This window comes from Mobula birostris, chromosome 11 (assembly GCF_030028105.1).
Source record: "Mobula birostris isolate sMobBir1 chromosome 11, sMobBir1.hap1, whole genome shotgun sequence".
NCBI classification, from domain to species: domain Eukaryota; kingdom Metazoa; phylum Chordata; class Chondrichthyes; order Myliobatiformes; family Myliobatidae; genus Mobula; species Mobula birostris.
In genome coordinates, this window is record NC_092380.1 from 100,318,827 (window position 1) to 100,334,772 (window position 15,946).

At 43.0% G+C, this 15,946-nt stretch overlaps 1 protein-coding gene across 2 annotated transcripts in view; it reads left to right on the top strand.

The window, feature by feature from the left end:
- The window catches only part of LOC140205275 (glutamine-dependent NAD(+) synthetase-like), a 79,380-nt gene extending 63,912 nt beyond the window's left edge, over positions 1-15,468 (top strand). Inside the window, exons 14-20 of one of the 2 annotated variants that reach the window (XM_072272766.1) lie at positions 1,913-2,048; positions 5,487-5,593; positions 6,734-6,865; positions 7,982-8,051; positions 11,826-11,954; positions 12,831-13,007; positions 14,440-15,468. In XM_072272766.1, coding sequence (XP_072128867.1) covers positions 1,913-2,048; positions 5,487-5,593; positions 6,734-6,865; positions 7,982-8,051; positions 11,826-11,954; positions 12,831-13,007; positions 14,440-14,463 — 775 coding nt within the window. In that variant the 3' untranslated portion in view covers positions 14,464-15,468. The remainder of the gene's footprint in view (positions 1-1,912; positions 2,049-5,486; positions 5,594-6,733; positions 6,866-7,981; positions 8,052-11,825; positions 11,955-12,830; positions 13,008-14,439) is intronic. The other variant, XM_072272765.1, reaches the window with a different exon arrangement.
- The last annotated feature ends 478 nt before the right edge of the window (positions 15,469-15,946 follow it).

The following is a 15,946-nucleotide window of genomic DNA, read 5'->3' on the forward strand; positions in this document are numbered from 1 at the left end:
TTCATTTCAAAAGCAAAGTTCTGTCTTTCAGCTTGACATTCTGTTCTACTTGATATAGTAGGAACATTTATCTGCATTTCTTAAGCCTATCATACACCCACCCACACATACATATATATAGTAAGTAGAGCAGAAATAATGAGATATCGTTCTTGGGTTCATTGTCTATTCAGACATCTGATGGCAGAGGGGAAGAAGCTTTTTCAAAAATGTTGAGTGTGTGTCTTCAGGCTCCTGTACTTCCTCTCTAATGGTGGTGAGAAGAGGGCATGTCCTGTGGAAATGCAGTAGCGCATGGTAACCATGTAGGTAGTGCAGCTGTATCACAGCTCCCATAACCCAAATTTATCTCTGACCTCTTGTGCTATCTGTGTGGAGTTTGCAAGTTGCCCCGGTGGACATGCGCCCTGGTTTCCCCTGTCATCCCAATAAGCCATTGGTTGTTGGTTAATTGTCCTTGGGGTGGGTGGGATAGGAGAATCAGGGGTTATTAATCAGAACCTGGTGGAGTGTTGGTTTCCAGGAAACATAGGAGACTGGGTTTGATCATGTTGCTCTGAGCTGGCTGAATGAGCTCCTACGTGTAAGAAAGTATAAAATATAAAGCGATTGCATGGCAGTCATTAGCATATAGAACATAGAGCATAGAATAGTACAGCACATTACAGGCCCTTCGGCCCACAAAGTTGTGCTGACCCTCAAACCCTGCCTCCCATATAACCCCCCCACCTCAAATACCTCCATATACCTGTCTAGTAGTCTCTTAAACTTCACGAGTGTATCTGCCTCCACCACTGACTCAGGCAGTGCATTCTACGTACCAACCACTCTCTGAGTAAAAAACCATCCTCTAATATCCCCCTTGAACTTCCCACCCCTTACCTTAAAGTCATGTCCTCTTTTATTGAGCAGTGGTGCCCTGGGAAAGAGGCGCTGGCTATCCCCTGTATCTATTCCTCTTGTTATCTTGTACACCCCTATCATGTCTCCTCTCATCCTCCTTCTCTCCAAAGAGTAAAGCCCTAGCTCCCTTAATCTCTGATCATAATGCATTCAGTCTAAACCAGGCAGCATCCTGGTAAATCTCCTCTGTACCCTTTCCAATGCTTCCACATCCTTCCTATAGTGAGGCGACCCGGACTGGACACAGTACTCCAAGTGTGGCCTAACCAGAGTTTTATAGAGCTGCATCATTACATCGTGACTCTTAAACTCTATCCCTCAACTTATGAAAGCTAACACCCCATAGTGAGCATTGTCAGCGGAGATCATAAACATATAGCTTTGAGAGGACCTTTGTTGTAAAATTCCACTCTACACTCAGTGGTCACTTTATTTGGCACCTCCTGCACCTAGTAAAGAGACATCAGAATGTATGTTAATGGTCTCCTGCTACTGTAGCTCATCCACACTAAGGTTTGAGATGTGTGTTCAGAGATGCTCTTCTGCACACCAGTGTTGTAACACATGATCGTTTGAGTTGCTGTCGCCTTCCTTTCAGTTTCGACCAGTCTGGCCATTCTGCTCTGACTTCTCTCATTAGCAAGGCATTTTCACCCGCAGAACTGCAGCTCGATGGATGCTTCTGTGCTTTTTGCACCATAAACTCTAGAGACTATTGTTTGTGGAAATCCCAGGATATCAGCAGTTTCTGAGATACTCAAACTACCCCATCTGGCACCAGCGATCAGTCTATGGTCAAAGTCACCTAGGTCACATTTCTTCCCCATTATGTTTGATCTGAACAATAACTGAACCTCGGGACCATGTCTGCACACTTTTATACATTGAACTGTTGCCAAATGATTGACTGGTTAGACATTTTCATAATGAGCAGGTGTAGCTAAGAAAGTGGCCACTGGGTGGATGTTAATGTGCATTTAACCTCCGTACTCTTATGATTTTATTTCAGTCATCACATAAACCTGAACATTGACCCTGCTGTGAAGGCTGTGATTATGATTTTCAAGTTGGTAACTGGCAAATTACCACAATTTACAGTGCATGGTGGCTGTAGCCGGGAGAACATCGCTCTTCAGAATTTGCAGGTACGTAGAACCAATTGTTTCTTTGCCAATGTCACTTGCATGGTGTATGCGATAGATGAAGATGGGACATAATACACTCTTGTTTCTAGTTACTGTTATGCATGTGTGGAGCAAGAACAACAATGGTGTAGTAGGATTAAACACTCTTACTCAGTCTTGTCAGCCACAGTACACGTGGGGGCAACCGACAGTGCAGGATCGATGAATTGGGCCCACTGAGATAAAATGTATGCGTACTCGAAAGTCAAGTTTATTGTCATTTAACTATATATGATTATGAAGACACGTAGTCCTCTTTTATTGTCATTTAGTAATGCATGCATTAAGAAATGAAACATTATTTCCTCCAGTGTGATATCACAAAACACAGGAAAAACCAAGACTGAAAAAACTGACAAAACCACATAATTTTAACATATAGTTACAAACAGTGTAACAATACCATAACTTGATGAAGAAGTCCGTGAGCACAGTAAAGTTCAAAGTTTCTCAAATGTCCCACATCTCACGCAGATGGGAGAAGGAAGAAAAACTCTCCCTGCCATACCGACCACAACCCGACTCTGAGTCATCCGAAAACTTCGAGCTCTGATCAGCTCTCCAACACCGAGTACTGAGCGCCGTCTCTGCCTGAACGATTCGACCTCCTTCTCGGTCGCCAAAAGCAGGCAAGGCCAGGGATTTTGAGGCCTACCCTCCGAAAGATTCCCAACCACACAGTAACGACAGCAGCGAATGGGTGTTTCAGAAATTTCTCCAGATGTTCCTCTGTGCTTTCACGTCCATTCTCCATCAAATCACAATTGTCCACGGCCCCTATTTAACGGATACGATACCATTTTCACCGGAGAGCTGCGCACGCATGTATATAATGTACATAACCATATATATACAGGAGCCAACATTTCTTCGAACCAGGGTGTAAAGCACAGTGGTATACATAACACATGATAACTTATGAGGGTAGGGATAAAATCTACAGGTAAATCACACATAATTAACAAACTAAAGTGCATTACTGTAATATTAAATACTGTAAGGTACGGAACAGATTAACCAGTGACACTTAGGATATGACGTGGCAGGGAGTTCAGAAGCCTAATGGCCTGTGGGAAAGGAACTGTTTCTCATCCTGACCGTTCTTGTTTTTAAGCATCGTAGTCTCCTGCCTGATGGGACAAAGCCAAAGAGGATGCTGGATGGATGGGTGGGATCCTTAACAATACTAAGGGCCCTGCGTATGCAGTGCTTCTGATAAATGTCCTGATGGATGGCAGGGAGACCCCTATGATCCTCTCAGCTGTTCTCACAGTTCTTTGTCGGGACTTCTGGTCTGATGCTCGACTGCTCCCATACAAGATGGAGATGCAACTTGTCAGGACGTTCTCAATGGTGCTCCTGTAAAACACAGTTAAGATGGTAGGGTAGGAAGGGGGAGCCTTGCTTGCCTCAATCTTCTTAGGATTCGTGTGCCACCTTGTTTAGAGAAGTGGTATTACGCCTGCGGGACAGAAGAGAGAGGCTTCTGTGTGTAGGAGGCCCAGTCGGTTCACTGCACGTTCAGTCGGCCTCAAGCACATTTGCCACATTCACATGAACTGTCTGATATGGTTCAGTTACAGTTAATGGAGGTGGGTGAGTTATGACGATCGCACACTGATCCCAATACATCTAACATCAGCTTATAGTGGAAATCATGTCCCTGGGAGCACAGTTGGGAGTCTGCAGTAATTCTGTATTATTGATTTGTGCACAGCTGATTGAACAGTCCAGTCATCCCTCTGCAGGACCAGAAGACCAGAAGATATAGGAGTAGAATTGGGTCATTCAGCCCATTGAGCCTGCTCTGCCATTTGATTGTGGCTGATTTATTATCCATCTTAACCCCATTCTCCTGCCTTCTCCCTATAACCTTTGAGCCTCTTACCAATCAAGAACTTGTCAACCTCCATGTGAAATATGCTCATTGACTTGGCCTCCATTACTGTCCGTAGCAATCAATTCCACAAATTCTCCACTCTCTAGCTGAACAAATTCCTCGTCATCTCTGTTCTAATGAGATTCCTTGTATTCTGAGACCATGCCCTCTGGTCCTAGACTCTCCCCACTGTTGGAATCATCTTCTCCACGTCTAAGCCTTTCAATATTCAATAGGTTTCAATGCGATACCGGCCTTTCATTCATCTACATTTCAGCGAATATAGGCCTAGAGTCATCAAACACTCCTCATGTGATAGTACCTTCCCCAAGTTAATGAATACCTGGTAACATTTATTTGGTTCTTCAGCAACCTGTCCTGGATTGTGACCTCTCACTTCAGAGGTTTTGGAGAATTATCATAATATATGCAGCAGAAGGCATCCAAGATCACCTTTTTAAAGCAGTTAATATTTCCAAGGCATCCTCTTGGTGAACCAACTTGTTAAAATGCATGTGATTATTTTGCAGAAGTTTAGATAAATGTTCAATTGCAATATTCATTCACAGAACATCTTATTCCTTGTGCCTGGTCTTAGACCAGATGTTTTGAATTTACTTTATGACTTCCTTTTTTTCAGTGTTTCTCTGTGCACATTCTCAATCTGCTGAAACACAAGAAGGTATCTTTTCTGTGCACTAACCTCATATGAGAGTACAGTACTGTGCAAAAATTTTAGACACATATATGTAGCCGAGGTGCCGAAGACCTCTTTGCACAGCACTGTATTAATTTTAAGTATTGCATTGTACTGCTGGAAAAATAAATCATGACATATGCAAGTGATGAAGACCCTGATTCTAATATGGGTCTCTACTGCAGACTGAGAGTGGGAAGGGGTCAGGGAGAGGGGAATCATGGTTGGGAAAAGGGGAAGGAGGTGGGGAAGGAGTGAGAAACACCAGAGAGACATTCTGTAGTGATCAATAAACCAATTGTTTGGAATCAGATTATCTTGCCCGGAGTCTCAGGGCTGTGGGTGTCTGCCCTCGCGCCACTCCCCGCCCCTGAGACTCCTTCTCTGCCACCTGTCCTTCACCCCTCCTGCAGTGCCCCACCCTCCCCATTCCCAACATCCTTTCCTCCTGCAAACCCGCTCACCACTCCATGTTGACAAATATAGTAATGTGCCACTGACTTGGAAAATCTGGCTATATACTGTACATGTGCCCAAGTCTTCTGCACAGTACTGTACTTTTGAATTAGACCTGTAACGTCTGCCTTGGCAATAGAAACATGTTTGATAGATTAATGTGTTTCTAATGGTTTTATACCCACTGGCGGAGCTTTATTGTTGTAACATTGTTCACAGTCCCGTTATCAGGAGGAAACAGTCATTATAATTAATAGCTTCCTTAATGCAAAATTTGCTGCTTTGGTTTGAAATCCTAGATGTGGTACTTGGTAAGAGTCCTTTGTGAAGGTATTAACATGATAGAATAATCTTTTGTCCATTTAAGGCTAGAATCCGAATGGTCCTTGCCTATCTCTTTGCTCAGTTGAGCTTATGGACTCTTGGGAAACCTGGAGGATTGTTGATTCTGGGATCCGCCAACGTGGATGAGAGGTGAGATTAAAGCCAGTGGAAGTCGCATCTAGTCAGGCATCCTCTGTGGAGGAATAAACTGTGAAGTATAGGAGCAGAAGCAGGCCATTCAGCCCATTGAGTCTGCTCCACCATTCAGTCGTGGCTGATTCTTATTTTACCAGCCCCATTCTTCCGTCTTTTTCCCGTAACGCTAACTGCTCAACCAAGTCAGCGCTCTGCAACACCTGTGGAGGATGGAATGCTTAACATTCAGTGGGTCAAGCAGAAGTTGTGAAGACAGAAATCAAATATATGATGAGAGTTTTTTAACCTGAGACATTCACTTTGTTTCTCCCTCCGACATGCTGAGAATTTCTTGAATCTCCTGCTTCTATTTCTGAGATTCAGCTTCGGTGGTGTTTTTTTCTACCTTTCCCATAGATGAGAGATGAGCTTTTCCTGCCTGGTTTGAAAAGTTCTGTATTTCATCGGACTGCTTGATTGTGAGATAAATGACTAAAAGAAATTCCATACTGGGTGCACTCCCAGACTTGGTCCTGGTGCAGGGTTTCAACTCCTAGCACTGACAGTTCCTCCTCCCCACAGAAGCTGCCTGACCCACTGAGTTCCTCCAGCAGTCGCTTGCTCCTGTGCTAATGCTTCTGTGTTGTCTCTGGTGGTTAATGCATGTTGTGCTCATGGGTTTGAGTATCAAGGCTGCATCAACAATGGATGCTTCCCTTTCGACCAACCCAGTTCCACTCCAGGAGCGATGCGTTTCTTGCAGCATTTAGTGGGGAACAAGTGGTAGATGGTCATATGAATAGCCGGTGCATATCACAAGTCCTGCGATCACTGACGCCAGGCAGACAGTCTCTGAAGAGTATTGATAATGGCTCGTGTCACCTGTTTTGTAAAGACACTGCCCAGAAGAAGGCAATGGAAAACCACTTCTGCAGAACATGATCACCTGCATCATATAACATGGCATTAACAAATGAGTGAAAGAATTGAGTTGGTGTTACAGTCCATGTGAAAACATGCCTTTTTGGTGCAGCCTTGAAATTAGCCAATTATGGATATGTGGATATGAAATCCAGTGCAAAATTGGGTGGAGGGGGAGGTGGGGGTGTTGAACAGAAATTGGTTCCCTAGCCTTACCATGCTGATCTTTTACAGTCTCAGAGGATACCTGACCAAGTACGACTGCTCCAGTGCAGATATCAATCCAATTGGCGGCATTAGTAAGACAGATCTCAGAAACTTCATCCAGTACTGTATCGAAAACTTCCAGATCACAGCTCTCCGAAAGTAAGTGTGTAGTGTTATCTTTTATTTTAATTTTGTATTCAAAATGTAATTTGAGCTTCCTTCGGGTTCAATGGGGAGTAAATTCAGAAGCCAGGAGTGCAAAGAAACATGGGACCGCTCCTGCAAGATTCCCTGAAGGTTAACTTGCAGGTTGGGTAGGTGGTGAAGAAAGGAAATTCAATGTTCACGTTGATGTTGAGAGGACTAGAATATAAAAGCAAGGATGTAATGCTGAGGCTTTATAATGCATTGATCAGACTGCACTTGGAGTATTGTGAGCAGTTTTGGGCCTCTTTATCTAACAAAGAATGCGCTAGCATTGGAGATGTTCCAGAGGAGGTTCAGGAGAATGATCCTGGGAATGAAAAGGTTAATGTATGAGGAGCATTTGATGGCTCTGGGCCTCTACTCATTGTAGTTTAGAGGAATGAGGGGTGGATCTAATTGAAACATCAAATATTGGAAGGCCTAGGTAGAGTGGATGTGGAGAGGATGTTCCTATAGTGGGGGAGTTTAGGACTAGAGGGCACACTCAGAATACAAGGGTGTCCCTTTAGAACAGAGTTGAGGAGGAATTTCTTTAGCTGGAGGGGGGGCGAATCTGTGCAATTCATTGGCACAAATGCTGTGCAGGTCAAGTCATTGAGCATATTTAACATGGAGGTTGATAGGTTCTTGATTAATACGGGCCTCAAAGATTATGGGGAGAAGGCAGGAGAATGGAGTTGAGAGAGATAATTCATCAGCCATGATTAAATGGCGGAGTAGACTCAATAAGCTGAACAATCTAATTCTGCTCCTTTGTTTTATGGTCTTAATCCTGGAGATACTGTCAGTGTGTGGTTGGGAGGGAGGGAGGAATGAGGCTTGTTTTCATGTTGTTTTGTCATTTGTTGACTTCCATGTTCTGCCAAGCATTACAGGCAAGCTATGTTGGTGCCAGAAAGTGTAATATTTAAGGCTGCCCCCAGCAAATCGTTCAGTTGTGTTGGTTGATAACACAAACGATGCATTTCACTGCTTTATTTTCGATGTACATATGATGAATAAATATGAGTACTTTGAGCCTTTCATTGTCCGTTCGTGTTGAGGATTATGGTGTTGTTCTGTTAACAGCATTATGTCTGCGCCACCGACTGCTGAACTGGAGCCACTGGCAGAGGGCCAGATAGCACAGACGGATGAGGTACTCGTTTCCTGCTTGCTGAATGCAGTGTAACTTCTGTTTGTCTACAATATGCATTGGTACTTGCCATTTTAAATAGAAAGCTCAGCATTGAAGTATTAGGGCCAGATGTTATTAAGCATAATGGAAATTTAGATGTATGGAGCGGTATAGCTGAGGAGGTCAAGCTTTTACAAGTGCCATGCAACTATTCTTTGCCTGTGTCCTTTGTACTTCTTGCCTTTGACACTAACATTTGTACTTGGCCAGCCTCCTGTGAAGACAAGTGTTCAGTCTGGTTTCAGTGACTTCATGCAAGGATTCCTGGAAACTGTTCAAAGGGTCCCCAATTTTGCACGCACTCAAAGTTCCATGTCAATATTGTCATCACCTGAGCATTGATTCATCGGTGATTGCACTGAATTGGAAACAATTTCTTTACTTAACGAAACGCCACATAATTTTGAGTAAATGATTTGATCTTTCTGTAAATCTCACTTCCATCTTATGGACATCTTTATTGCATTTTTATCATTCTGGTAAACGTGTTCCTCCACTTCATTCAGATATTCTTCCTGAAATGTGATGCCCAGAGATAAAGTGTTTTATAAGAGTTCAGTTATAACTTCCTTGCTTTTTGTCTAACGTCATTATTAATCTTGGCCTGGTTTCTGTGACCTTTTATAATAGCCTTCATTGTATGCTCTGTGTAGGTTCACCCCGGGCATTAAAATTAACAAGTGATCATGTTCAACTTCTCGACTGCAATGAAGTAATGTTTGGTGTCTGCAGTTTAATACATGGGAATAGCAGAGAGCTTTGAAGGTGCATCAGGTTTATACAACTGCACCCAGTGACGCACATGTAGAATATTGAACAGTGCAACACGGGAACAGACCCTTTTGGCAAATGATGTACCAAACGAATTAAACTAGTAATTAAATACCGAACTAAGGTGATCCCTTTTTGCCTGTGGGATCTCTTAGAGAGGTTCATGGATGTACATTCTCTGTACATCCATGTGCCTCTCTAAAGACCTCAATGTCTCTATCATATCTGTCTCCACCATCGAGTCAATTTATTGTCATTTAACAATATACACGTATACCGTCAAATGGGATGTTTCTCCAAATCAGGGTGTAAAACACAGTAGTACACGTAACACATATATCTCATAAAGGTAAGGATAACATCTACAGATGAATCACACATAAACAACAAACTAAAGTGTTTAAATTAAATACCGTAAGGTACAGAACAGGTTAACCAGTGACACTTCGAAGGCGCTGTGGCAGAGAGTTCAGAAGCCTAGAGGCCTGAGAGTGGAAACTGTTTCCTATTCTGACTGTAACACACATCAAAGTTGCTGGTGAACGCAGCAGGCCAGGCAGCATCTCTAGGAAGAGGAACAGTCGACGTTTCAGGCCGAGACCCTTCGTCAGGACTAACTGAAGGAAGAGTTAGTAAGAGATTTGAGAGGGGGAGGGGGAGATCCAAAATGATAGGAGAAGACGGGAGGGGGAGGGATGGAGCCAAGAGCTGGACAGGTGATTGGCAAAGGGGATACGAGAGGTTCATGGGACAGGAGGTCCGGGGAGAAAGACAGGGGGGCGGGGAACCCAGAGGATGGGCAAGGGGTATAGTCAGAGGGACAGAGGGACCAGGAGAGTGAGAGAAAGAATGTGTGTATATAAATAAATAACGGATGGGGTACGAGGGGGAGGTGGGGCATTAGTGGAAGTTAGAGAAGTCGATGTTCATGCCATCAGGATGGAGGCTACCCAGACGGAATATAAAGTGTTGTTCCTCCAACCTGAGTGTGGCTTCATCTTTACAGTAGAGGAGACCGTGGATAGACATGTCAGAATGGGAATGGAATGTGGATTAAAATGTGTGGCCACTGGGAGATCCTGCTTTCTCTAGCGGACAGAGCGCTCTCTTACTAACTCTTGCTTCAGTTAGTCCTGACGAAGGGTCTCGGCCTGAAACGTCGACTGTACCTCTTCCTAGAGATGCTGCCTGGCCTGCTGCGTTCACCAGCAACTTTGATGTGTGTTGCTTGAATTTCCAGCATCTGCAGAATTCCTGTTGTTTCCTATTCTGACTGTTCTTAGTTTTATGCATCGGAGTCTCCTATCTGATGGTGGAAAGTCAAAGAGGATGATGGATGGGTGAGATCTTTAATAATACAAAGGGCCCTGTGTATGCAGTGCTCTTTCTAAATGTCCCCAACGGATGGTAGGGAGACCTCTATGGTCCTGTCAGCTATTCTCACAGACCTTTGCACTGCTCCTGGCAGTTCATTCTAGGCACCCACCACTCTCTTTTTAAAAAAAAATACTTTCCCCACCAACCTCCTGTGAACTCCTCTCTCCTCACTGTTAAGTCAAAAAGGTTCATTTTATTGTCAAGATATGCATGTACAATACAACTCTGACATTTGTCTTCTCCAGATAGCCATGAAATACAGGAAAACCATGGGAGTTGTTGAAAGAAAAGACATCAACTCCCCTACCCCGGCATGACAAAGGAAAGAAATGAAACTCTCAAACCCTGAAAACCACCTCCCTTGCAGAGAAAAAAAACGACAATAACATCAAATCCCCAACCCCCTCACTCGCAGAGTCCTCTATTAATAAAATGCATACCCTCTTATATTAGACATTTCAACCCTTGGAAAAAGGTACAAGCAGTTTGTTCTATCTGTGCTTCCCATAATCATAAGCTTCTGTCGGGTCTCCCGTTAGCCTCTGCCTATCCAGAGAAAACAACCCAAGTTTGTCCAACCTCTTCTTATAGGACATGCCCTCTCATCCATGCAGCATCCTGGCAAACCCCTTCTGCACGCTCGCCAAAGCCTCCACATCTAAAATGTAATCAGAAACGAATGCAGGTTGGCCTAATCAGAGTCTGACCCAGGTGAAATGCATCCTGCAGAGGTATCACACCAGTCAGCATGTACTGTAATGTGCTTATTGTTTGCAAGAGTTATGTTCCACCTGGTGGATGGTACAGTCCATTTTTTACAGTTCAAAATACGTTTATTATCAAAGTACTGTGCACGAAATACAACCTTAAAATTCCTCCCCTTACAGGCAGCCACAAAACAAAGAAACCCAATAGAGCTCATTAAAAAAGATTTTCAAACACTCAATGTGCAAAAATAAAATACAAACAATAAAAAGTAAGCAAATAATTCAGAACTGAAGTTAACCAAAGTAAGTTCATAGCCACGAATTCGGTCATCACTGCAGCTGGTCCAGGAGCCCGTTCGTTGCAGGCCACAGCCTCAGTTCAGCGCAGAAGTGAGTAAACCTTGCAGAGCATCAGGCTTAATGCCAGCCCGTTCCTCGTCTCTGGGCCCGTCACCCTGACTCTTTCAATCTGGACCAGTGCTTAAATCGGCTGGATATCGGCTTGTTGCTCATTCTGAGACCCGAGCCCTGCCACTTTGATACGCTCTCGGGCCCGGGCTCCGCTGCCTCAGTTTGGCTCATACGTGCCACCCCACAGCTGTCCTTCACCTTCAAGACTTCAGTTCACAGCACAAAAATGCCAAGTTTTACTGGTGGATCAAAACCTCATCACAGAAAGGAAAGTTACAGGCTATTGACTGCAGTGATCATTGTTGAGAAAAAGTGTGATTAATAGAGTAGTTAGTAGACTTGTTTGCTGCCTGTAAGTCATCAGTGTGTTTCACCTGTGCCATCTTGAACCGATGTCAACAGTTATTATGTAGACGGGGATTTCCATTCCAACATAAAGCAAATGTTTCAATCCATCATTTCCACATAGGCCGATATGGGAATGACGTACGGGGAACTCTCAGTGTTCGGGAAGCTAAGGAAGATTGCAAAGTGTGGTCCTTACAGCATGTTCTGCAAACTAATACACATATGGAAAACCGTCTGCACTCCTCGGCAGGTGAGCCTAATATTGCAATAAGTATCAAGTAAGTACACAGAATATGTTATTTTAAAATTTAGAGAAGAAATTCCACTAAAACTTTCAGGATATATTGTTAGTACTTTATAATGTTAGAACTGAACGGTGTGAGAAGACATTGGCGACCAATGTTTAGATTCAGTTTCAGATTTAGATACAATATACATATAAGTTCTTCTCATTACTACCAGCAAAGAGAAGAGGTACGGGAGCCGAAAGGCCCACAGTCAGTGTTTTAGGAACAGCTTCTTCTCCTCTACAATCAGATTTCTGAATGGTCCATGAACACCACTTCGCTATTCCTCTATGGCATTACTTTTTTTTAATTATAACCTTTAATAATTTATATCTGCACTGTACTGTTGCCTCAAAACGACAACTTTCATAGCTTACATCAGTGATAATAAACCCAATTCTGTTAAAATCACTAGATTTGCAAAACTTGTTATTTTTCACAGAATGTCCAGAATTTAAAAAATTTTATAAATGTATCTTTTTTGGCTTGCTTCAGTCTACTGTGTAATGTAGTGCAGAAAAGTTGATTGTGAACCAAAGTAGTTATATTAGCAAAGGACTTGATCCAAAGCAAACACAGTTCTTGAAGAGAGGTACTCAGTAATTACATTACCGAGCTGAACTAGGGCATTCATTCTCTTGAGTCACTTAATGACCAAGGTGGATTTGAAACTACATCATATTTCTTCCTTTCGTCCATATCCTTTCTCGCTTTAGTTTAACTAAGATCTTACTAAGCTCATAATGTAAAATTAGCAATTATTACCTTCAGATTGGAACATGAAAGAGCATTTAAGTCATGGCTTTTGAAGTAAGTTTGAAATGTTAATTTATCTCAAGGTGGCTGAGAAGGTAAAACATTTCTTCCGCATGTATTCTATTAACCGGCACAAAATGACCACGCTGACTCCTTCATACCACGCCGAAGACTATAATCCTGATGATAATCGCTTTGACCTCCGACCATTCCTGTACAATACCAGCTGGTCTTTGCAATTCAGGTGTATAGATAACCAGGTAAGGCTTTCGGTTAAAGCTAGCTGGAGAACCTACTTGGATGTTCAAATTGACTTGTAATAACCAATGGTAATGTAACTGAAGGGGGTGGGTGTGATTGGACTGAGAGAGGGTGGGAATTTCTTCTGAGAATATTTTAATGATGTGGCTTGCACAGTTTTGCTGCGTTTACTGGTGAGGCAAAAGCAAAATGCTACAGATGCTGGAAAACCAAAATTAAGAACAAAACTTCAGCAAGTCAGACAGCATTTGTGAAGAGACAAACAAGCAATGTTTCACTTGATGACTTGGTTTCTGACTCACTCCACAGAAGCTGCTTTATCAGCAAAGTATTTCTGACATTTTCTATTATTATTACCAACTGAGGCTGTGTGAGAGCAGAGGAATTTCAACTGAGGGTGGCATAGGCCAGATGATGAGATATAATTAATGTGGAGATTGATGAATGTTTGAAAGATTGAGGAATTGAAGGTTATAGGGAACGGTTGAGACCAGCATAGACTAGCCATAATCACATTGAATGACGGGGCAGGCTTGAGAGTCGGAGTGGCCTAGTCTTCCTATTTTTCTTGTGTTCTGCAGAACAGATACAGTCTAAAAGTCAAGTTTATTTTCATGTGCGCAAGTACATGTTTGACAGGTGCAATGAAAAGCTGGCTCACAGCAGCATCACTGGCGCATGGATTCATACAAGCCACAGCCACAAGAAAAGAAAACAAATTTATCACATATTAAACATGACATCATTCTCTATTTGTTTTGTTTTTCTCTGGTACAGCGGAGACCACATTGACTATAATGCACAAAATGGAAAGAAACACAAGTGAATTTCTGCCTCGCTTGTATCTGTTTGTGTCTCTGGATGGTGGGAGGCAGAATGAGTTCTGGAGGCCATTCTGGGGCTCAGGGTCTTAGCAGGCAAGTTGACTGGTTAAATTTAAGGATGGCCAAGAGATGAGAATTGGAGACTTGCTGGCCTGTTAAAAGTCAGAGGAGATTACAGAGATGAGGAGTTTTGATATGAAAGAGAAATTTGATGAGGATTGCAAATTCATGAAGTTGTCTCTCACGGGGGCTCAGTTGATCAGTAACAGGTGGGTGACGGGTGAAATGGAACAATGAGATCGGGGCACAGCCAGTAGAGATCTTGACACCCTCTGCTGTAAAGTGCTTGCATTCTCTACACGAAAGCACCTACTACCTACAGACTTAAACATCTAAATTTGGTGTACTCATCAATACTCCTTGAAGAGAATTTCTCCTTAATCTTGCTTTACTGGAAGCTGCAGCATGGAAGAGAAATGAAGTTTGTTGTTGATACTTCCAAGGTCTTTTTAAACAGGATATCTTGTAGAAATTAAATTTAATATGAATTGTACAATAGATTCAGTAATTGCTATTTCTAATGTCAGTTATTCTTTTCTTTTTTAAGGTCACAAAACTGGAAAGTACTTAAAGACGGAGCGTTTGTGCTGTTTGCAATGAGCTCAGCTGAATGCTGCTACCTCAGTTGCCCATCATGTATTGATACGATCAAATTCAATTGCCTGCCATGTATTCAGAGAATCTAGCTACGGAACTTGTTTTCTAATGTCCAGTCCAAAAATAACATGATTGGTTCTAATTAAAATGTTATCTTATTGTGTAATAACACTGTTTTCCTGCACTATAATAGTACCAACATTGGACTTGTAACATAGCATATCTCCCAAATTGGTGGAACTCAGATCAAACAAAAAAGTTGACCTCAAGCCAAACAAACACTGAGGGGGGAAACAGAATTCTTGATAGTAGCAAGTCCATCCCAAGCTGGTGCTGGTGATAGACGGTAACATTTTGCGGGCAACTAACCAAACTATTCTGCTAAATATACTTTTTCTGGACTATGATAACTGCAATCTGCAGCCTGTAATTTCCCTTTGGGAGCTGTGTTTTTGAGCCGTCTGAACGATCGGGCATTTTTGGAGTACCCTGAAGGATTCGGCAAACTGGAGTCTCGAGAACGCAGCTACGGCTGAGTCAGCCAATTCCGGAGCAGACTTCCGGCCGGATTGAAACTCGGGTCAGAATGAGGCGGTGCGGCCCGGGCTCGAGAGTGAGAAACAGACCGATGTTAAGCCAATTTAACCACTGGTATTCAGCTCACTACTCTTGTGTCAGTCAGGATCCCCCACCTGAGCCTGTCCTGTCTGCTTGTGTCGGACCCGTCTCCCTTTCTTCTCACTACTACCATTGGGTGCAAGTTGCAGGAGTCTTGACTGGCTGCACTCTCCTGAGCAGCGAATTGTCTCTGTGGCTGTGGACTCACTTTCGTGGTCTCTGTGATTTACGTTCTGTGTATTGTTTGTTCATTTTTTAAAATTGTTTGCACAATTTGTTTTTTTTCTTTCGCACGTTGGATGTTTGATGGATTTTAGTGGATTCCCTTGTGTTTCTTTCTTTTGCTGCTACCTGTAAGAAGATAAACCCTAACACGAGGAAATCTGCAGACGCTGGAATTTCAAGCAACACACATGAAAGTTGCTGGTGAACGCAGCAGGCCAGGCAGCATCTCTAGGAAGAGGTACAGTCAACGTTTCGGGCTGGGACCTTTGTCAGGACCTGAAGGGTCTCAGGCCAAAACGTCAACTGTACCTCTTCCTAGAGATGCTGCCTGGCCTGCTGCGTTCACCAGCAACTTTTATGTGTGTTGCTGGGAGATAAACCCCAAGGTTTTATATTGAAAGTGCATTCAATATCAAAGCATGTTTGCAGAATATGACTCTGAGATTCATCTCCCCATGGGCAGCCACAAAATAAAGAAACATCATGTTCAAGAAAACGTTGAACACTCGATACATAAAAAAGGAACTAATTGCGCAAATAGCAAAAGGCGATCGAACAACACATAGGAAATCAGACATCAAATCAGGAGTCCAGTAGTATTCAGTGCTGCAGGG